This window comes from Synchiropus splendidus, chromosome 4, assembly GCF_027744825.2.
Source record: "Synchiropus splendidus isolate RoL2022-P1 chromosome 4, RoL_Sspl_1.0, whole genome shotgun sequence".
In the NCBI taxonomy this organism is placed as follows: Eukaryota; Metazoa; Chordata; class Actinopteri; order Syngnathiformes; family Callionymidae; genus Synchiropus; species Synchiropus splendidus.
Genome location: NC_071337.1, coordinates 29366300 through 29390842, shown reverse-complemented (window position 1 = coordinate 29390842; position 24543 = coordinate 29366300). Strand labels below are relative to the sequence as shown.

Below are 24543 nucleotides of genomic sequence, written 5' to 3'. Positions count from 1 at the left end.
TCCCATCATCTGTGGTGAGAAAAGTGGCCACTTCCTGGACTTACTTCCTGGCCTGGTCCATGACTCTACACTTTTTTAAACAGACTTACAGAGAGTTATTGCCATGCCAATTCCACGACGGGATACTTAAACCAACAGTGACTGCTCACAGTGGCCATATATCAAATGTTCCATGTGCCTATAACATGTCAAAGCCAGTGGCGGTTTTAGGCACGGGCGGGGTGGCATGGGCAAGTAGCCGCCAGCGCTACTGCTGCACACAGCAGCTGGACAGGCACATTACTCAGGACTGTCACTCTAACTCGCTGTCATTGACTGCAGTTGCATGCGGGGCATAGATCGACATAGGCAATAGCTCGATTAAGTCACTGAGTCAGATTGAGGTCCAGATTCAGGAGCGATGCTTCAACGCTGTCAGTCATGTCAAACACGCTTCCTTTGTAAAGTTTTGGGAATAAACTTGCATTTTTCTGAATAAAATGAAATATTCCGAAGTTTGTATTGTCCATGTATTTCCGAATGATAGATGTGAAGTATCTGAATTACAGAGTCGCACTTTTGATCGCTGTTGTGAGCCTCGACTAACATAGCAACCATGCTAACGGTTGCTAAAGCGGTGGTAATGTTGTCTCCTTAAACCAGAGCTGCTCAATTACTTCCTATTGCGTCTTATGAGAAGTAATGAAAACAAAACAATCTGAGTGACGGAAGTTGAAGACAAATCTACAGATCTGAAGATCATCGTCGCTGCGCGTGACAAAACACAGCTGACATCGGGTAAGACCGAGGAACACACATTCTGCACACCAGGTAACACGCACAACCTCTCGATTGTATAGAAAGTTATGAGACATCACTGTGGTTGGGGTTTGTTAACTTCCGCTGCGTAGCGGAAGCTCGTGCTGCCGCACATCACCAGGCCGGTCATAGTGCAGCCAGTCAGCTCACAGGTAGCCGAGGTATTAACCGCATTATCCAGGCTTTGTAGTCAACTCATCAACTGGGCAGCAAATTTCTTTAGCAGAAATAGTTGAGAAATTTGCATCAAGAAAAGTCAGAAAGGGCACATTTTAGTTTTTGTTGAAGTATTTCAAAGTACTGGAATTTATTTACACACGTCTAATTCAGTGTCTAGTTCAGCGTTTGTAATATATAACTGTTTTAATAAAAAGGGATCAATGGAAAGAAGAGGTAATCTTCTCACTAATTAAAGTTGACTAAAATGTGTGACGAAGCACTGAGCAAACAAGACAAGACACAATACTGGATTCTGAGAACAAGATGAAATGAAACTTTAAACCTATAGTAAAGAAAACTAACATAGAAATCCGTGTCTGGACAAACATGCTTTGATTTAACACCAAACACAGGTGCACTTTGAAATGCCTCGCTGCTTAAACCCATTCAGGGCATTTTAACCAAAGCATGGCAAACTGTTCCATAGAGTGGCTTCAGGTTTTTTAACAGTTTAACTAGCTCTCTATACTCAAACTAGTGCAATGCACAAAAGGTGCCGTGCTGCCGTCTGCAACGTAGAAAGGTCAGTGTTGTACCCATCACTTCTAAATTAGTTGAAAACAGGGTCCAGCATGCAGACGGACTCATGAAACAAGCTTGGCAAAGTTCTAAACTTGAATCATGAACTCATCACATCTTTTATTGACATTAAAGCGCTCAAAATGCCCTGTTTTCACCAACGTGTCCTAAGTTCCGACACCACAGTCGTTCTCACTTGTTGCTTCTTATCTGCGGTCCTCAAGCACGTTGGCACTGTTGGCGGAGCTGCGGACACGTGGGCGAAAACAGCACTTTATGAAGGTAAAAAAAACGCCTATGACTTCATTGGTTTGCTGTGACTCAATAGGCTCAATATGTTAGCGGCATAATGCTCTTTAGCCTGTAAAAATCCATATATCAGAATATTCTGTGACAAGATTCTCTCCTGATGCTTACAAGACAGTTTTTGCTTAAACAAGAAAGAGTGTTATGATTTCATTTTGCACTCTCTCACAGGAGAACTGGGAACGGGACCCATTTGCGATTCCTATTGTGATTATGCCATTCACCATTGATAGCAGTCGTTATCGTGTTTTTGCTTATACTTGACCAATGACTACCATCAAGCTGGATTACATAAAGCATCGTGTCCAAACCAGTGCTAGATCTATCTATCGAGAGCGGTCCCTTCCTTCAGGTGGCCGGACAGTGAGCTTTAGTTCCGCTAGCAGCGGATGTGTCCCGGTCATTTATTTATAATGCTGTTTCGTGATGATGATGTTTCACTACCATCCTGTCCACGTCCATGATGTCTGCTTCCCACTCGCTGCGATGTTTCCACTTTGTTTTGTTTTATTGTGAGATTGTGTGACCAGACTTCAGGCTTGGAGGACGTGCTGGGACAGCGAGCTGCAGTGGGATTATGAGAGCACACCAGAGACAGCATCACATTTTTCTAACATCTTTAGAATCACTTCATTCTGCCGACATAATAAACAAAATAATTGGTGCAGCATCCAGTTCCTTACAAATCTGTCTACATGTACTTTCACATGAAAAGACAGCAAGCATCTGCTCTGCTCTCACTTGAACTCATTTGTAACCTTCACCTGGCTCCGCCACTGACCATCACTTCAACAGCTCTCATGAAACACCTTCTTCGACAACCACTTGTAAAAATGATTTATACCATCAAATTCGTTTTTCCAAGATAAATGACTCTGTAACAGACTTCAAGGCAGCAGTGCCCAAATGCATGTCTATATCTATGTTCCTGAAAGATGAGGAAGTCATTTTCAGAAAAGTCAAAAGCTTGTTCCCGGGTCATTACAAACACTCAGTGGATTAAGTTTGTTTTCCGAGACATCAGCGGCAGCCAGACGGGTCTGAACTCTCTCAGTGTGGCAAACATACGACTTTGTTGAGGTAATCCTATAAGTAAATGTTGAAATGCTTGACAATAATAATGGTATTGCAGTTGGCCACATCATTTTCAGTGCCGGGTGTGACGGTTTGTTCATTGTGCATACTGAAAATGTTGTTTTCAGAGTACATAGCTGAAATGACACCTTACTGACCAGCAGGCTTGTTCATTTAAGTGATGAAAATTTTTCTTCAAATGGCTGCACTGGTTAATTTGTTTTCATGGTCGTATTGAACACTACATTTATAGATTTCTTTTAAATGACTCAAATGACAAACTGCTTATTTCAGCATGGGACTTTTGCCTCTTCGCCATTCCACTCCAGGCATCATTGAAATACCCACATTCTTTTTTCATCAAATAATTCTCCTACACAATTCAGTTTCACAGGTCACTTTTAGGATTGAAATTTTAAACCAGTCAGGAAAAAAAAAGTCAATTTTAATGTAAGGATTTTGTAATTGATGTCTTCCCTGTAAGCACTGCTGTTTCCTTACATACTGTACATAGTCATACATAGTGACTTTCCTGTCAATTGTGCGAGTGGAGAAAGAATTACATTATATATATATATATATAATATTTTATGAATTAATTTCAGATTCCTCATTGACATGTTCATTTGATGTTGAAAAATTACGGATTTGTCATCTGTTGTTGGACACAGCTGCGGCTCTTCAGTGTTCAGTGCTTAGATCAAAGCAGAAAATTGCCACTTGGGTACATGAGAGCCTTTATTTGATGGTGCATCACTGACTTTTCTAAATTACTATACACAAACTAGTCGACACAGTTCTAGTCATGTTAGCACTGCTCCAAGGTTTACTGTTCTGATCTGTCGCAGAACATATGAAAACATGCAACCACGAAGAAGAAGCGTATTTCAACCGCTTGTATTGACAAAGTTTATTCATTTATAGTTATAATAAATGTGGAACCTGTAAGACTGATCTTCGGGTCCAAGGACAGTGAATAGTGAATCTGAGGGTTGTCATGCATATCTAGAGGCAAACTACAAACAACAGCCTCATGGCAGGACAGAAACAGTTGCCAGTTCAGGTCACGCTCCATCGTCCTCTAACTCCTCTTATAACACCTCCAATATGAGTGTGTATTAGTGTCTGCCTTTGTGTGTGTGTCACTCGTCTGGAATTGTTGTCTTCAAAGAAGTATAACCCTTTGAAAAGTTGCAGCATCCCTAAAGCAATATTCCCCGGGTATTGAGCCGCGTAAGACTAATAGTCTGTTGATCCTGTCAACCAAAGTCCTTACATATGGTGACAACCGATTGCACACTGCTGCCTCAGGTTTTGCAATAATGTCTTTGCAGTATCTGAAAACTCCAAGATCCTTCCCTCTAAACCTGGCAAGTGTTTGAAATGTGGAGTAGATTCTTTCCCAGGATTACAAATACAATTCCACTCAACTGAATCGTCATCATATATGAACTGTGTTGCACCAAATAAAGAACATTGTCTCTGAGGCAACAGCATTAAGTTTCCTACAGTAGATCTTAGCAAACTGCAACAACAACAAGACGAGTCTTAGCATGATGAAGCACAATCTCAGTGGTATCCTTCCACCTCCTCTGACTGATCCAGGATGCTTCCAAATATGCCTGAGCAGACACTTTTGAGGCAGCACATGAATGTTGGCCCTCCATGTGGCAGGGATGTGAATAAACAGGTCTGCTTGAAGGCGCTAGTTTGCTCTGAAGGCTCCAGTCCCTGGCAGAGCCTGTCATCATGCCCACCCACCCACCCACTCTGTCGGCACAGGAAGTTTTCTGAAAGTCGTCTGGCAACAGAAGAGCTTTACGGCTTTAGAGGCATGTGACTCCATCATTCATTGGCAGAGACACTTTATACTTCGGGGAGCGTTTGGAACATTTGCTGAGGTGTCATTGGGAAATTAGGCTAAGATTACCTAATAATGAGGTAAAATAGCTGCCACTGAGAGTGTGCATTTGTATGGATACAGTTACTCTTTAATGAGAGAAGTGGTGACATGGAGGAGGTAGAGAGTGAACAACTGCACCTTAGTGCAGTATTACTATTCAAATAAGATGTCATAAGACAAAGGTTTGGATCATGAAAACATTTTCAAAACACACCATACCACACACACATATCATGTGGGTGACTGAGAACCTTATATGGATACATTATAGTTTGAATTTTCAAGCTGGAACACTGCTGCAGTTCATGCAGCGTCAGATGCCCACAAAAGGAAAGTTACTCCTCACCTAGCAGGACTTCATTGTCCACACTATGTGATTCTAAAACGATCATTTTAGCTTCTAGTAGTCTAGTTTTTGGCACTTTCCTGAAGTTACAGTGAGAATAAAACGGATGATGTCACATGGCTGATGCTTTCAATAAAGGCAGCAGGCAATGTTGTGCAACTAATGCTCACTGTGGTGGCTCCCTTGTGCGTGTTTAAACTCACCTGCCCACATACTGACTGGTCCCTGTATGGCCACAGACAACATTGGCAGACAACATTAAAATTGTAGAATAAATAAGATAAAAACACTACTTTTACTACTTCAGTGTACGGACATGTTCTTCATTTGTGTAGAGTTTACATGTTCTTCATTAAAAGAATTGAAAATAATTGAGATTGAGCTTCATGATTTTTTTTTTTTTTTTACCAAGTCACAACCAATGTTCTGAGAGTGTAGATTGCCTTGCTGAGAGAATGTGTTTTCATCTAACAATTAAGTATGCGACCACTTTTGAAAATGATGAGGCACAGATGACAGTCAAGGCATGTGATATGTAGCCAGTGACAAGTGTCTAGTTTGTCAATAAGAGTATATGTATTTTGCAGACGTGACTGTTGAATGATGTCACTGTTTTCGTGCTCGAACTAACTTTTGTGGTTTTAACCATGAGTCAGTTTTTTTCTTTTCCCAAAATCAGGTCAGGGGTCCAGATCAGATCCGGATAAGAGCGGATCCGTGTGAAATATATGAATACAAACACAGGCTGAAGAATTAGGAGCAGGGGTGAGTGCCAGCGGGAAAAAAAGAAAGAATTTTTCCACATCCGAATTTATAAGAAACGCAGTATATTTGTTTCCTGTGCTGACAGAATTGTTTCTGTGTTCTTTGTCACTGCTGTTAGGGTGACAGCTTGTAGTGTGTGCTTGTCTCAAATGGCTCTCGTACGCTTTTCTAGTTCATCACTACACTTACAATTGCTACATGCTCTGAGGACATTATTCACTCAATAATGACACCTTTAGCGGCACCTTATCTTCAGCATTGTCCATTGTCATGTCACAGTACAAGAGGTTATAACTAGTTGAAGAAATGGACATCTGCCTTTAAATACTAATCACAATAATAATGTTTTATTTTTTTATTTGATCAGACAGAATGTTTCCAAGCGGTTTGAGCTTCAATAAATACAAGATACGCTGGCAGTGAAAACTGTGTGTTTGTGTGGCTCACAAACACACGTGTTGACAGCCGAGACAGACTTCCTCTCCCAACATGGAATCAACAATGTGACAGCAAGAAACACATCACGGCCAGCAGAGACACAGAGGCCACAGCATTTCCTCTCCATTTTTGACTCTTCCTATGCAGGCTGGAGCTGCCACAACACATGCAGCACTGAAGTTTAACGGCTGCGAACTTTTAAAACGCACCTCCGATATGACTCACAGAGCAGAGTTGTGCAGCTTGTTTACACGTCTCACTTTGTTTTGCTCAGGTTTTCCACACCAAATGACAGGCTCCTCATTATCCAACATTTTATTTGAGGTTCGCTTCATGTCACTGACTCGTTGCAGGTTCTGCTCTTAATGAACCAAAACACATCCCGATCTCTCTTCTCTCTCTTCAGGCTACACGTAGTTAATACGTGTCACTTTGACCCTGTTTACAGATGAAGAAGCTTCTGATTGTTTTCTTCCCACTCCAATAACTGAGGCGGCAGATTCACGGCAGCGTGACGGATGACACACCGTAAGATGAGATGATGATGTTGTGAACGTTGGCCTTCTCTTTCTTATCCCGTCCTCATGGTCGCCGGCTGATGAAGCCAGATCTGTGGCAGCCGTGGAGAGAGCAGGGCTCCTCTTGAATCACAGCCTGATGGGCTTATGTCACTCAAGAGCTGGATGAGAGCGATAAAAGACAGTGGAGTGAGCTGCTCCAACGCCTCTGAAGGCTCAGTGGGCAGACATGAAAAGACGCAAGAAAAATGCAGTCTTTCATCCCAATGTTTTTTCAGTTGGTACAGGACTGTGACTAATGTGGAACTATGCTTTTGTTTGTGAAGAAAAAAGACAATGAAGAGTTGAGAAAGGACAACACATCTGCTCACACACGCATCACTCTTGATGAGACAATATCATCTACGGCAGAACAACAGTGTCACCAGGGGCTCTGGAATCACAATGGACTAAGAAAATAAACATTATTTACTATTCATGAAATGGTGAGCAATAAAATAAGCCACTGATCAATTGATGGTTACCACACTACACTGCATGCTTTTGCTCTCAAAGAAAACATTTTAGCCTGGAGTTGTGTTTGACAGCTTTGTAAACGCAAAGTGATGTTTCAGTGGAGCCAAGCTGAGCCAGCACATTCTGCTGATTTGCACATCAAATCCGTTTAAAAACATGCAGAGATTCAGAACTGACGAGAGAAGTAAAAGCTTTGAGACTCTACTGAGTCCACAAGGAGCCTATCGGTACAGCTGCAATCATGTATGACAAGTTACTTTCTTTTGAGTCTAATAAATTGAAGGAATACTGTATGTAAGAATATAATACAGTGTGGTTAAGTTATATATATATATATATATATATATATATATATATATAACTATCAGGGGGGATATCAGCGGAATTAGCAAACACACAGTTGAATCCCGAATTGAAAGGATGACGACAAACTGCTGCATATGCATTTGCACATCATTAAATGTGTGAAGGCGAGCTCATGTTGTATACGCTTTAATGGTTGTTATATTTGCACCAACACGGGTCCCATGTTGCCTGGGGCTGAAGTGTTTGGAGCAACATTGGAACAATCCGATGGCGTGAGCGGAGACGAAGCCCTGCCGTCTGTGAGCGTGTGTCTCTGTCATGATGATTTACACTGAAGCCTGGGAAGACGCTGTATGTGGGCTGCTGCATCAACATAAATTCCACTCTAGCAGCTGGAAAGTACTGCTTTGGGGCCCTTCTTAAGAATCATGTCTTTAGAAATATTTGTAAGTTTTAACTAGTTTAATATATTGACTGTATTGATGTGATGTTTGTAATGAAATGTTCCACATTGTTCAGGTTGGTCATTGTTTGAATTTGAATGATTCCCAATGTCATTCCTGCCTTACAATCCAGTTCCTAATGATTCTCGATTTTGATTCTTTTAACAGCAGAATGTTTGGGCTTAAAATGGACTGGCTAACCAGATGATTTTCTGGATGATGAATCTTGAATTTTAATTCGATGAATCTTTTGCTTTTATGCACTTCATATGAACCGTGTATACTGGTTCTAATGTGTCGTGTCACGTTTTTTGCTTGTTCTGAACAGTATCAGGGGAAGAAGAGGCCCATCACAAGTAGCCATATATGGGACACTGTTTGGCTTTATACATACATACATTGTCAGTTAACCAGTGCTTTGTCCTGTTCAGGCGATACAGCAGCACAAGTCCACAACTGGAGGAGGCACGATTTTTAATTTTTGGAGATGAAGCCTTGGACAGACTGCAGAGCATGAGATTAAAAACAGGATAAATGTATAAAATGTTGTATTTAATGCCCCAGAATCTTTTTACAACAAACCATCACCATCCTTTCGATTCTATTAAAATCATGATCCAGCATGCCCCAAAATAAATATCTCCTTCTATTCTTAAGATATTTGCTGACAAAGGTTGCTGCAGTAAGTCAGCCACCTCCACATTGGGCTTCAAACTAGGACCGATGCACACATTTTTGTGAGCAAATTTGAGTCCACAACTAAATCTCAGACTTGCATTTGCACAGCCGATCTGAGGTTTTCAAACAAAACAAAACGCAGCGTTGCGGTGTCTGCCAGACTCATAATTGACGGGTGACCCGCCCCCAGTGTGTGGTGGATGCAAGCATGCAGGTAGGCTGCTGCTCCTCGGAGAAAATAAATATAAATCTTGGCAAACAACTCTAAACAAGCAGAAAACTGCCGTCCCAAAAATCGACCTCCTCAAGTATGTTGTTATGGTTACAGCAAAAGAACTTTTTTTCCTGTCTTGATTTTTAAGATGGTAAAGACAATCCCATAGTCCATTTCCTAAATAGTGTTGAAGGAGTACTTTTGGATCAGCAAATGAAGCTGCATATTCTAAAGCAATATACATAGAGAACTATTATTAATATGGTGAGATTGTTTTCAAAAATGTAGCAAAACTCACTCATCAAAATGAATTTGTGTAGAAGTGTGTAAATCAACTCACCCTCTCTTCCTCTTCTCTGAGGTCTGGCATCGTGCTAACACACAGCGTCACAGCCGTGATGGCCACAAAAATGACTGACAGACATGCAAAGATCTTCCCCGGCAGGCCGGAGTGTGGGTTCTCCACCATGTCTCTCAGTCTGGTCATGCAACCTTTTGACTGGGTTTCAGGCGCTTCTTCCAAATGTTGGCTCTCTTCGCACGACTGGGGCGTGATGAGCTCGGCCTCTTCTTCTTCCAGCCGTTGTTGCTCCTTGTACTCCTCTTGGCGAATTCTAAGCTTTCTCAAGCAGCACCAGTCCAGGTTTTTCTCCTCGACTCCCCAGTAGAGCAGCTCCTCCTGAAAGGAGAGGGCGCACATCTCTCTTAGCAGACGGAGCTTTCCTGCAGCCAGAAAACTGACAATGACGCGGAAAGCTGACGGACTCCGGTCGAAGAAATACTCATTACGACTACCATCGTAGTCGTCACATACGTCCATGATCTCAGCCTCATTGCTGCAGCTGTGTAGCTTCCCCAGCCTGGTCATGGGAAACTCCTCCAATGTGGACCATGGAATACAGAACTTGATTCCTCCCACATTGATGATAGCGGCTTCTCCTCCATGTTGTTGAATGGACTGAGGCTGGTGAAGGAGCTGGGCTCTTTTGTAGAAGAGGCCTTTTTTGGAGCTGACCTCTTGAGGATTTGCCACACGTTTAAAGTGGAATGGGACAAACTGGTGCTCAGTACTTCCTGCCAAGAAAGCCACTTCCTGGTACATCCCTGCTTTTCTGCTGCAGGACCTTGTCCTGCAGAGCGGAACAGGAGCAGAGCCTCACAGGGAACACAGGATGCCGTCATCCATTCAACAAATGAGGTTACTGTCAAAAGAGAAGAGAAGATACAAATCTTTAGAATCACTCCGTCGGGACAGAATTTGAGGATACAGTTGATGTGAGGGACCGTCAAGCAAAAAGAACGAAAGAAATTGTGTCTTGAATTGAACTTCAATGTTGTTACTTTAATTAAATATAGCAAGGAAAAAATATCTTGTTGTTGGCATATAGTTCCTAATCTACCTTCTTTGATGTATGTGCTGTTATGGCATTATGGCAGTGCGAGGTCCTCACAAAAATAATGAAACAAACATCAGCATAGAACTATGCTACATAGAATATGACCAAGACAATCCATATGTTTTTCTCCCTTGGGCAAATGGTCAATATGTTGATATTGATCATGATCCAATGTTGTCATATCGCACTCCCCTGAAGTATGCAAAGAATTATGTGCTTAAACTCCTCTTTCATAAATATATCTTCTGACGCTTACTACCCTACAGGATCATCTGAAGGGCTGGAGTTTAACCTAACAACACAGGATGGAAGTTGGGGACAACTTGGGGGGGGGGTCACTATCCTGTCACAGGACATAAACATCCATTCAGACACACTCATTCTCTGGGGGAGAGCAGCCAACCGCCTCACAGAAAGGAGACAGGTTAACTCTCAATCCAGAGTTGCCTAGAGCTACATTCAAACCCTCCAGAGGCCTTGCTCAGAGGCTGCAGCACTGCTTCCACACAACACTGCCCTTACATGAAACACGTGAAAAGGAGGCTAATGTATATGCTTTCCATAAATAATACAGTTGTTTATTTACACGACCTGGACTATATGTGCACACATTCATTTTTTCACACAGTCATTTCAGTCCTCTACAGGTTGCAATGCCCCAACATATTTTGCAGGGTTGGGTTTGTATGCACATTTAATCTGGTAAACAGTTCTGGATAACATGAACATCTGAATAGACACTATGATTCTCTAATACAAAGACAGAAAAGATAGTCCATCTGCCCATGTCTCTGCTTGGAACATAATGACTCAAAAGTATAAATGCAAGTTGATGGCTTCATAGAAAGCAGGCCAGCGTTTCTTGGTCTGACCCTGATGCAGGGGTAATTGTTGTTGTTTTCACGCCAGCCTCAGCAATGAGAGCATCTAAATAATTGCATTTATTCAGAAGACGGGTGGAGGGAATTGCAAACTGCAGATATGAAAAGGATTAGAGAATTAAAAAAATAAAAAAACAGGCAAATGCATGGTCAACATATGCATTTATGAATTATTCATTTGTGTTCTACAGCTGGAGAGAAAAACACAAGAAGCATTGTTATGCAGCCTTCAAAGATGCTCCAAAATACATCTGCAAATAAGGGCACCTGGTCCTTCCAGCTATGTCATTCACCATACAATACTATTGTAAAAAAAAAAAAAAAACAGAGAAAACAACAATTTCAAATGAATAATGAATTTCCGATCTTTGAACGTAAAAAGATCAGCACTATATGTAAATGTTTTTGCCCCCGGGAGCTACTTAGTGGCAGAGTTAACAAAGAGTAGTTAACAAAAACGTAAGCATATTATGTGTCAGTATATTGGAGTGTTAATGCAGAGGTGACCAAACTTTTCAGCCTACAACCCTGAAAATAATCGAGCCACAACCACACAAATGAGCAGATTTTGGTCTATTCAAACAGATATAGCTCTTAATACAAAAGAACATCAACTAAGCACCTTCAACATTAGCCACTTGTTCGTCAAACTTTCAGTGTTCGTAGTTGCAGCTTATTTGGAAACCTCTGTACATGTGTTCATTGGTAGTAAGATCATCTTAAAAAAATGTTCATATATATCTATTTAAATTTATGTGCATTCAAAAAACAATCCTCACTCAATAGTACTAAATATTATACAAGGCAGAGATCCCATATTGTGACATGACTAAACTGTGATGGGTAGATGAGGTTTCATGAAACAGTGTCTTGATTTTCTGAGGCCACCAGATGGCACTGTCTGCTGTAAAATGTCTGGACAACTCATTCAGCCTGCACAAACACGCACTCTTGTGAAGCCAGCCATTATCAGTGATGCAATGCCTTGTACAGCACAATTCTAACAACTGGATAATAACTGCATTACAATGAAAATTACATTGCATTCCTCATTTAATCATTGTTATTGAAAATACATGGCACGTCGGTCTAAGTGTCCTTCATTCTTTGCTAGTGCTTTGTGGTTTTCTGCATTGCTTCCAAATCTGTCACAGCTTTCATACCCTTGTGCTTGTTTTCCCATCATGGCTGTCAAACTTGCTTGTCTGTAATTAACCTTTTAACTGCTCAGGAAGCTGACACAACATTGCTTCACAAAGGCAGGAGTGGAATTGTTTGGCAAGGTAATCCATCTATTGTGTTGATGCCCAGCCATTCCCCTGCAGCAGGGCGGCAGGAGAAAACCAACAATATACAAATGGAATCGAAACCTGGAGAAATTCGAACATCAACTTTCACCTCTCAAGAGAGAACCTGCCAAATGACTGAACTGTCCACTGCCACTTGATGTCCACACTCTATAGTCCCTGACGAAAGTCTGGGACTGCTTGTAACTTGACTATTAATGATTCCATTGATTTTAGAAATGGTTCATAAGGAAGCTAAAACCCTCCCACATTAGCTGAAATAACCCAAAATAAACTTGCTTCACTGTAGCAATATTGATCATTGACAGAAGACAAAAATGTCAGATTTTGGCGAGACAAAAGTTTTGTCACCTACAGAGAGTAAGGTGAAAATTGAACTGACCTCAAAATACAAAAAGATGTTGCATGACATTAGTGAGAAACCTTTAATATCTTGTATGACTTCCATGAGCTTGATGATGGAGCACATCCATGCAGTTCGCCAATGACTCATACAATTTAAGTCATCTGGGATTCTTTGGTTTAGTCGTCCATGCTTCCCCTTTCATTCCACCACAGACATGTTCTACAATGTTCACGTCTGGTGACTGAGCTGGCCAGTCCTGGAGCACCTTGATCTTCTCCAGGGTGAATCTTGGGCATGTCATCAGAGGTCCACTTGCAGTTGATGTGAAGGACTGAAGTGCTGCAGCTCTTTTTATACACACCCACATATTGACTGATTAAAGATTGGTGGGACTGTACAGTAATGTGGAGATGGGTGCATCATAAGGCAAGACGACAAGACTTGTGTCTCGCCAAAAACTGACTCAACGGACTTTGCCAAGCTGATGGCTTTACAGCATTTTTCTTTGGCACCAAAACATTACTTAAAAAGCTGTTGGAATGGAATTAAGCCATTTTTCTTTTTAGAAAAAAAGGCAAGAACATTATTTGAGGGGCATTTTAATGCTCTGGTAGGGACTGTACTTCATTATCTATATTTTCCACTACTTTCACTTTTACATTGCTGCATATCCCAAATAAAATACATACATTTTCTCAATTTGTTTCTATACAACTATAGAATTGAGGTTGGTGCTGCTGCAGCCTGCACTGTTAACCTAGCGATGGTCGTTTAAGAATCCCTGCCGAGTTAATGTCATGTACCCGTCGTCGTATTTGAAAGTTGATCTTTTCATTCCTTGAAGAGAAATGAAGTCCAGCGCCTGTTACCTCTTAGAGTAGTGAAAATATTGGTATGCAAAAACTACCCTTCCACAAAACTCTGTACATGGCAGTGTACTCAATACAATTGAATACCAGTTGAATGGCATTGCACCATACCAATGTTATTTACGTTCATTCATTATTATAAGCAGATATCTGGCTAACAAAATTGATCGTGTTCTGACTAGAAGTGGGGGTGGGGGAAATCGATGCAACGTATTGTTGCTCTTTCTGAAGCAATAAATAATCGACACACTGACAGCAAATATCAATATGTTGTTATAAGACGCACAGAAGATAACCCAGCATTTTTAGTTGTTCAAATTTAAAATTTCTATTTCAAGTTCAAGTGTATCCCAGTCACCGGCCTTGGCAATAAAACTGATTCGGACTGTGTCGAGGTGATGTTTGGAAGCCGGCTGAAAGTTGTGGCTGCATACAGGCTGTACGTCGCACGGAATGCCTGGCTCTTCCTCCGTAAATGAAACAGGAACAATCGCATGTTATTCAAGTTCATACACTTCAACTTGTCCGGCAGTACAGTGCTTCTATTTACAAAACTGGAGGCAGTGAGACACTATGTATGTGCTACATTTTATTTACTTTGTACATTGAATAAATGCATTACATGATGTTTTGCTTTTTTAGGAGGTTTTTTTTTCTGTTTCAGTCGCATATATCATGATATATCGTTGGTGGAATGTCTTGCAATATATCAGACATCACAGATATTGTGTATCATAGTTCTGACCATCACCTGTCTTCATCTTGATACTGTGCTATCCATGAGAGTGTGTTGACTGCAGTCTGTATTTTATCCATCACCACGTGTGTTTCAGTTTTGCGTTTCTGTTCCCTTGGTTCCAGTCATGATTTCCTCTGCAGGTTCTATTTCCTGTCTGTCGATTGTTTAATGGCGTGGATTCATAAATTCCCTAATTCTCAGCCTCTCTGTCCTACACACATAGTATTTTGAAAGAAATAATAATAAATACATATTTTTTAAAAAGACCAAATGTGCACAGTACTGTATTAGCAAAAGGGCATAATTTTTCGGGGAAAATATTTTTCAAAAGTTTTTTTTAATTACAAACTTACAGAAATGGTTCATGTCATAATCCAAGTCTGGAGAGAATGATGTGTTCATGGTTACACATATGACATGCTGTCATATGCTGACATGCTGTCAGATATTACTCCCAATCTAATCCAAGAAGAAGGCAGCCATGTTTTCCTGACACTTCCTGACGTTTGTTGTTTTATTCAAAATGAGCATCTGGCTCTGCTCTGCACGCGAGACAGGCAGCCAGGCCAGTAACAAGCCACTGATCCTTCACGGAGCCGAGGCCACACAGTGGATATAGGAAGAACGGCCTCATCCTCACAGCAAATTAATAGTGGGAATCCTCCGGCTATCCTCGCACTTCGCTCTTCGAACTTGAGGCCAAGCATTTGGTAACAGGCCCAATCACCAGAGCCTCAGGAAAGTGTGTCAGACGAGAGCAGTTTTTCACAAGACACATAGTTACTTCTCAGTCCAGCATAGCTAGAACTTTCAGTTCAGTTATGTTGCAGCGTTTGCATGTGAAAGAATTTATTTCGATCCCACATCAGTCATACACACCATAACAATTCTTTCATCATCTACTTGATTTGCCGGATCGAAAAGGAGCAGAGAGAAGAACGGTTCTTATAATGTCTGACCCATTTTTGTATTATCTTTTCCAAGACAGATTTAGATTTTTTTAATGAAATCCATTTATATTTCCCGAGTCCTGTAAGTAAGGTTAAGTGTAGATGACTGGATGCAGTAATAGTGCAAATGCATGTCACTGTTATGTGAATGAATCAAGAATCTTTATGAAATTTCTATTTATCTATTTATGACGTTATCTTTATGAACCTTATCAATAATCTCCATAAACCTTTTGAGGGTAGTCGTGGTCGAATGTTATCCTGGTCAGAACACTGACGTTTCTGGGCATGAGAACTCCACTAAAGGTTTTTGGGTTCTGTCTCCCTCCTTCGCTTCCTGAATGTATACTGCAATACAAGAAGACCTCATAACATTCGCACCACTTCAGCCGAGAATGTTATTTTACACAAGATGTATGTACAAACAACTATATAGATGGTTGGCTGAAAGTAACATAAAAAATCATTAAGTAAACATCTTTAAAATTCCTCTGTCCTAGAATTGTATTCTTTTATGTCATTTTATTACATATTATTATGTACTCAAGAGTAGAATACAGAGGAAATTGTGGACGGGGTCTGTTTGGGTTTGTGATATGTTACATTATATATTTTCATTTTCCTGATAAAAACCAGCAGGTATGAAGAACAGACAATAAATCCAACCCGTCAGTGACCTTCGGTGAATGAAGAAGGTTGTGTCCATGTCTGAAGCTGGGAATCCCAGCAGGAATCAGATGGAATGTTTTGTTCAAGTGAGGAACTAGACCTCTTCTCAAAATGAGAGCTCCCTTGTTTTATTACCCACAGGTGAGGAGACAATGGTGTGTGAGATTGATCAGAGGACCAGAGCAACAGGGGTTATAATGAGTTTGGCACTGTTGTGTCAGAGGCTCTCTTTGTTCCTGCCCTCACCTGTGGTTGTAAGTTCAATGTCTTCTCAAGTCATAAATCAGGTGAGTCAGTTAATCTATGAGTTCAGTAGTGTTCTCCTGGGCTATGAAGTCATCATACTGTCATGTTTAAAAAAAGAAAAGAAAAAAATTATATATTGATGATATAAATGGCAGTGATAAAAAACAAAACTATCTATAATTTCATCATATTATTTTCATTTTGTATGACACTTTTTGTATTTTCTGCTGCACAACAACAATTCTTAGACTTAGAAAAAGGAAAACTACTGTCTGGCAAAAAAAAAAAAAAAAACATTTCAGCAGATACAAATGCAGTCAAGTTGACCAACTGCAATGCTCAGTTGAAGCAAAAGTCAGACTGAATTAAATAGTTGAATGCATCATTTCCCTTTTAAAGGTTTTAGATGCTTCCCTGCTCTTGTTACAGCCACACTGTCGTCTTCTCTTCATTGACGAACTCTGCTTTTATTCCATCGTATTCAGCTTTAAAAGCCCCCACAACAATCTTACCTGGTTTGATCAAACCCTTGCTCATCTCATGTTATTCTTTTAGCAGAGCTAGCCATGCAGACTGTTTGCATCAATCTGCAATCCGTAAATAGTAACTGCAAGGGAACAACTACTAGATGACATATTCATATTCAAATAAAAAAACTTAATCCTTCTATTACTAGAGCAGTGAAAGAAGAGATACTTGTGAAACAGATACTTTGACTGACAAAATGAAATAATAATAAAACTACTGTTATTGATTTTCCCACAATGGAGCAATGAAGATTTCCAATAGAGAGAAAAAAATGAATTCTTACAAATGAACATAATATTACATCATTTTACATTTTACATCAGTAACTTTTAGAGCTTAAAAATGTATCTCATGCTAGTTGTATATTTTATGTTGACTGAACTTATACTTCCACAATGTACCTATGAAATTCATCATTTATTCGAGGGTTGAAAAACTGGACTGTTTCTATGAAGATAGCTTGATTCGTAACATTTACAAGGGGCCAGAAACACCTTTCTCGGTGGACAATAAGTCAACAGAGTTTTCTGGACAAGGCGTGTGTTTGTCAATTCAGGCTGCAAGCTTGCGATCAGGTGCAACTGAATAAATCACTGAAGGCCACATTTTCTGAGCTCCATCTTTGCTTTCCACATGGAATTGTGTGCAACAAAGACTGAGTGACATAATACGTGCATTGTGTGTGGCGGAGTGTCTGTGCGCATGTGTGTGTGTGTGTGCTGTCCATTGTCGCAGGTGAGTGGTATTGCAACTCAAATATCAGAGAGGGACGTTGATGGGAAACTTGAGCTGCTGTTGCTCCTCTCCTGAGACTTATAACTAGCAATGTAACCACCCAGTTGTCAGTTTAATTTTGATTTGTACATCAATATTAACATTGTGTGACCATAATTTTAAGTCTCTCCCTTAAGATAGCCAACTACTAATTTCCTAAGTTTAAGAGAGTTTATCTGACAAGAAATATTTCCTGTTATATACCCATCGTCACATCCATTCAACTCTTCATACATGTCAGCTTTTCATTGTTGCTCTGGTATTTCTTCACTTGCTGCACCTCCTCACAGTGCTGGCGGAGTCAGGAACATAGACTCTGCAACATTGAAGTGTCTGGTGACCTTGAAGCCTGCTCTTTCACAAGAGACCAGTGCCACTTCTATTGCTCTTCCTAAAGCAGATACGTGCTAAATGTTGCTCAAAGAGTCAACAACAGAGAGGTTTGGCTTCCCTTCTGTTACATGTGGTGTTGTGGCAGGAGCTCGCCGTGCATGCTGACTTAAAATCTATTGGCTTGCCACAGTTAAAACTGTAGACTGAGCTTTGTTTCACTCCCCTGATGTCATATGCTCACTGCTGAGAGAGATTCCATTGACACCATGACTCTGCATTGATCCCAGCTCCATCCCATGTAAGTCCATGAAAGTCCATGATGATGAGGAGTGGTCATGTCATTCAGCTAATCGTGGCCATACTGCTGTGATCTATAAGAGTATGTGTTTAAAATTTTGATTTCAAACTTTTCCAATAATATGTATATATTTTGGCGCTTTGTAGTTTATCTATTACTTTTGACCAAACCATTGTTGTACTGTAGTGCCACAAAAACTTTATACAGTGGCTGTGATAAAGTGCTACGAAAAGGGTTTGTAACCTTCAAATCAAACTAAAAACAACAATGATTTTGCTCAGTGGTATTTCACTTTTTGATTTGAAGTTGCAATTTTAGGAAATATGTTTATTTTACAGTCCTGGTCACAAACTCCTGTGGGCCAGAATTTGGATACGCCTTAAATGAAGCAGTAGTGGAAAACAAATGAGGCTGTCAAATGAAGGAAAAGGAGCGTCTGTAAAAATGATTTACATGTGATGGCTCCAATGAATAATTCCTCAGAGGGGATTTGTATTGTCAGACATTGAAAATTGCCTGCTGAAAATGAAAAGGCACCCAACGAAACTGGGTGATGCCAAGAGCAACACTGAACACTGAACAGCTGTACGTCCTCTTTAGTTCTCAAATGTAAAACAAAACAAAAATCCAAGTCAAACTTGAGAAAAATAAACTGATTATTAATGAAGTTTCCCCACACATTTCTAAGTAATAATTTTGCCTTTTTGATTTAGACTAGAGTAAATGGAAACATGTTGAAAGTACCGGTAAATACGTACCACTGTCCTTCAGAGACTTGGTACAAAGGTAAAGTGTTATTTGTACTGTTTCGTAAGCACCTAGAGGACACACACAGCTGAATGTGACTATTTTCCACTTAAATCGTCACCAAGAAAGAGAGCAATCTATTTTTTGTCATAGAAGAGTGGCAATCAGAAAAGAAAGTGATTACATAATCCAAACCACAGCAAATCCCCACCATGCACTCAATAATCAGAGGAGTACTTCTCCCAGCTCCAGCAGAAATGTTGGAGCCTACTGGGAGCCACAGAGAGGACCTCTGATGTGTTGCTGTGTTTATCGGTTCAGTTAACTGCACACGTCCCTAAATGATGCATCACTCATAAATAGTGATTTTTTTTTTCCTTATCTGAATTTTAATCTTGAATTTTCATCATTTTCTTATATCACAGAATATTCAGATTTCGAAAGTGTTTGGTCCTAAATTTTATTCACAGTTTATATAGTCTCAGATCCCAGAGGAACACTATATTCAATTTCCAGTTCAGTGGAGCTGTGAACAATCAAATGAATATTATGACATTTAATCGCCTACTAAGGCAGATATTGACTGGCACAGAACGCTGTAATGTAATGTAATGACTAAAAACCAACTACATCATTCGGCACCAGGATTCTAGCTAGGGGGGTTTCAGGGTGTCCCTGAAATACAAAATGGATTTTGCTCAGCAGGACGACCTAAATTTCCATTTATTACTTATCAGCCCTACTCGTAGTGTCATTACGCTGGTTTCCATGAAAAGCCTGTTTCTGACCAGTAATTTTGCCAAATATAATCCAAATTCACAGATTCGCAAGCTTTTTACAGCCATGTGGTCGCCATATTTGTTTAGCAGCGTAATCTCGCGGTTATCCAGACTGCGTGAGTCGCGACACTCACACTGATGACATGGAAATTGCAGATAAGATAAACTTTAAGCAATTGTTTGTTTTTTGGCACGAAGCCGGCTGCCTCCACTTTTGAATGAATGGATGCTTCGAAAATGAAATGTAAAATTTGAAGTAAGAGTAGACCTTGAAGACTAGTCAAACAACTTAAAATAAAATGAAAAAAACAAAAAACAGAATTTGGGAAAAATAAAAACATTGATTTTTATCCAACCCTAAAATACCTACATTCCTTAGAAACAAAAAAAGCATTTTTTGAAACGTTATTTAACAATGCTCATTTTTAATAATATTTTTTAATAATATAGTTTTAATAAAATTTAAATTTTTTGCATTATTCACTATACCGAACCAAGAAAACGCTGACAATGTTCAGGGGCATCCCCCCCCTGTAACTCCAACCCACAGGGCATCTATTTCATTTCGCGTCCAGACTGGGTCCTACGTTAATATAGAGCACAGTGGATCACTCTGTGGATGGAAAGTGAAGTGGAAAATTTCTAAGCTCAACACTGTGCGCATCACAATTTACACTGAAGCCTCACCACGACAACGGAGCCGGCCACACTTGATGCTTGACGCCACAGACAATGAGAAAATTGATCAAGTAAAGGGCAAACATGTCAGACGTGTGTCGGAAAGTCCAGATAATCTTAAAAATCTATAAAAGAGTCTTTGTTGAATGGCTCCTGCTTGGTCGTCAGCTGCTTGACTTTCCATCGTGTTCTTGGAGAGTTCACTTCAGCTCCACGTCACCCTATTGTTTTTTCTAATCACAGCCTTTGCCATTGGAAAATCACACTGTCTTACAAAAGCGAGATCAAAAATATTGTTTTCTGACACTAATGAATATAAACCCGAGCTTCCTTCTGTTACTTCCCTTTGGCAAGGGTGACCTGAAGTTGCAACCCCTGGCAGTAAATGTCTAAAGACAAAGGAAAATACAGCAATGAAAAGTCAACGTTTTATCACTTCCATAGGCGGCAAATGGTAAATGGTTGAACATTAACATACTGTAACTGTAAAACAGCCTCCACTTCACTGTGAAAAAAGAATATTTATCTCAGGAAGGAGCCTGAAAGCAGTGACTTTCAGCCTTCTACAAAGCCCTGTGATGAGGCATCACTACTGAACTAACCATCCTCCAAAAGCGTCTGCGTCGATCAGCCGACTCAAAGGGTCGGCTCTACAAAGTGCACGAGGAAGAGAAGATGATGGACTGCGCATTTTACGGGGAGTGTTCTTTTTGAAGGCGAGTCTGCACGTACAGAAGTGTGTTTCTATTAAAGCGAGACAACAGTAATGAACACAGCTCTATCTTCAGTCATTCCTGCTGTTTGGGAATCCACAATGACACTTTTCCTCTTGCGTGCAGTCCAGGAATTAGCCTTCTGTCAGATTCAATTACGGTCCAATTAGTGAAAACGGTGGGGCCAGTTTGCAAGTCAGAGTACGACAGCACTTACAAATAAGCCTCGCTAGATAGCAACCAACGCAATGTCATTGGAAGGAAGCACTGCGACCAGTAACTTTGCCAAGCAAAGGTTGACTCGGAGGATGGATTCCATTCATGAACTACCATACGTGGCAGCATCGTAAATTCATAAATCTAAGGAAAGTCTTTTGGAGTCATTTCTGTGGTACAAATTAAAAGAGCAATGAGCAACAACTCCTGCCATTTCAAACATACTCAGAAGTCAGGAAAGTTGTAAATGCAGAATAGGGGTCCTTCAAACATTCGCAGATCCACCCAGATTTTTTGGAACCGTGGCAGAGCCAAGAAGTGATCCAACTGACAAACAGGGAAGCAGAGGGGGAGTTTTGACATTTATTGAATTGGTGACAGTAAAAAATGTTAAATCCAATCTGCAGCTTTGCAGCTTTGCAAACTACCAGGATGCGATATCTGCTTGTTTCGATGTTTCGAGATCATTGTTCTGCAAACATGACTGCTCTCGTTTAAGTTGCAGCAGTGCTCCGCTTCCCATCTAAACAGCAGACACCAAAGTTATGAGCAAACAAATGCATTTATTAAACATCTTATGTAAGTTTGTTCTTCATGAATGTCTCAGATCTACCAGCGCCTCATCTGATACCTGGCTGTCTTCAGCGCAGTAGTGGACGAGTAGATGCTGCTGGACGTGGCGGGTGCATTACGGTCTGCACAGTCACACCTGCACATGCCGACACTGGCAGAGCGCATGCATGTGTCTGCTTATCTGTGGAGTGAGCAATGAAGCACTTGAACTGTGCCTGTGTGTCCATGCAGATGGCTGCATGGGCATTTTGCCACAGTGGCAAATGTCAAATATAGGATGCATGACAGGCTGACATCTATGCAATTTGGGCAAGTAGGTCGAAAACTTAAATCCTAAATCCTGCCCTGTAGAATTAGTCCAGAGGAGAGTCTGGAGAGAATCATGACAAATGACTGTGCAGCAGCAACAGCCAGCGACAGTCAGGGGTATGTAAACACCATTGTTTCTGTTAAACTGACCCATAATAAATGAGTGCTGTGTTCATTTTTCATGACTCCAGCACCACTAAATATGCCTGTTTATCAGCATCGCTGTCCAAGGTCCTGAATTCTGAGTAGGTTCATTACTTTGGCTTGATGTGCCAGGGTCCCTTCAAACTCGCTATGCTGCTATCCACAAAACACACAGTCCCTTTTTAACACACAAAAACCTTAGCAAATCACTAACATTTCAACCTTCATCTCTTTCTTACAGCATTTCCCATCAGGGGTTGACACAACAAGCCATTCTCCTCAAGCTCAACTTGTATTCAACGCTCCCCGCACTATTCTCTGCATGTGCAAGTTTCAGTAGTTCAAACACAATATAAACCTGCCCCTAAAAACATACTCTTTGACACCAGTTTTTGAGTTGTTGTTTTTTTTTTAATTTAAGTTAATTAACTCATTCAAAAACTGTTCTCAATGATGTCATTGTCATGGTTCCCTCCATTGAGTGCATTGCATTGTGTTGCTGTAAATATTGATCATTTTGACTAAGAGAAGCATTTACAGCTTGTCGTTACATAATATTACCTTACGTCATATTTCATCCTGTTATGATTCAAACACCCATTAAGTCACATAAACGGCAATCGCAGGATGTGCCATATGCAACACCATTACATAAAATCAGTCACATTTTGGCAGAATGACTGTTGTTCTCATGACTTTACATCAGCCACTTACACTATGTTAACGAGAAAATGGCGATTATTAGAACCAGCAATGCTATTAGAACCCGTTATTATCCTCATTACAGCAACGGTGCCGATTCCCACACGCTATGAACGCATCAGTTCACTTCAACACAAATACTGCTGGGCTAAATCAATCACCAGGACTGAATCTAAAAGTGAAGCCAAGTGTCCACTGAGTGGCTCCAACATGTTAAAGTGAAAGGAAACACGCTGTAATCAGGCTTCAGTCCTCCCAGCGGAGCACTGCAATGGTTTCTGAGCGGGCGCCACATGGACACTTCAGGGACTCCTCACTCTGGAGCAATGTTTTGCACTGGGTTATTTGGCCAAACGCTGTCCCAGTTGTGAGAGTAATCGTCATGACGCTGATTTATTGCCCTGTCCACTTTCAAGCCAAGGCACCATGTGTCACTTCAACGCTTCTCAAACGCGCGCAGAAACAAACGACTTCTTACTTACCGGCGTGTTTCCTTCAGTTGCTCCCTCTCGTCCTCAACACGCAGGTGGCTCCCAAGTTTTCATGACTGCCGGTTCGAGACATGTTGACGACTGCTGGAACAAACGTGGTTCAAGTCTCCGCAGAAATCTGGAGAGGAAGCTCCGGAAGAGCTCCGGACTGGTCCACAGACGCCGAGGAGGGAATGTTCTGCCACATCAAGCTGCTCTCGCGCAGCGCGCCGCGCCCGCGCGCGCCTGTGTCATCACAAATCGCACCGCCTCGTGGAGTGTGTGATTTCTCATTCCTGTAACGTGAGAGCCTCGGACTCTGCTGTTGTTCCATGAAAATATATTGTCCTGATATTGCTGATAGTAACGTCAGTTCAATGCGAATAGTTGAAGAATGTGTTGAATATGCTAATTTATTTTAAGAAAGAAACCGAAGATGCTAATGAAGATCGATTTTTAAAGCAAAATGTCTTTTTTAAATAAGAGTTGACCAGTTTTGATTCAGTAAAAGTGATTTTATTTAATGAATGTCTAGATAAACATCCAACATAAGAAAAAGAGCATACACGTATACATAAATATTGAAATTGAGAAGAACTTTTACATGTATTATGCCATTGTTTGAAGACTTATCTCCACTGCCAGCCAAATGAAACGTCACAGAGTTATCTGCTTCTAAGAACATGGTTATCACATGGAAACAAGCAAGACTTTCTTTCACAGTATGGTTTTTGTGTTATTACTGAGTAAATTAGCTTGTATTACATAGTGATACATCTGAATCTGCATGGTATAAGTTTGTTTATTTGCCATTCAAGTGAGTTATCCACTC

At 40.7% G+C, this 24543-nt stretch overlaps 1 protein-coding gene across 1 annotated transcript in view; it reads right to left on the bottom strand.

Moving 5' to 3' along the window:
• The window catches only part of kcng2 (potassium voltage-gated channel, subfamily G, member 2), a 37340-nt gene extending 13422 nt beyond the window's left edge, over positions 1-23918 (bottom strand). Inside the window, exons 1-2 of the mRNA XM_053862590.1 lie at positions 23724-23918; positions 9384-10245 (exon numbers count right to left, since the gene is read on the bottom strand). Coding sequence (XP_053718565.1) covers positions 9384-10145 — 762 coding nt within the window. The 5' untranslated portion in view covers positions 10146-10245; positions 23724-23918. The remainder of the gene's footprint in view (positions 1-9383; positions 10246-23723) is intronic.
• Positions 23919-24543: the final 625 nt, after the last annotated feature.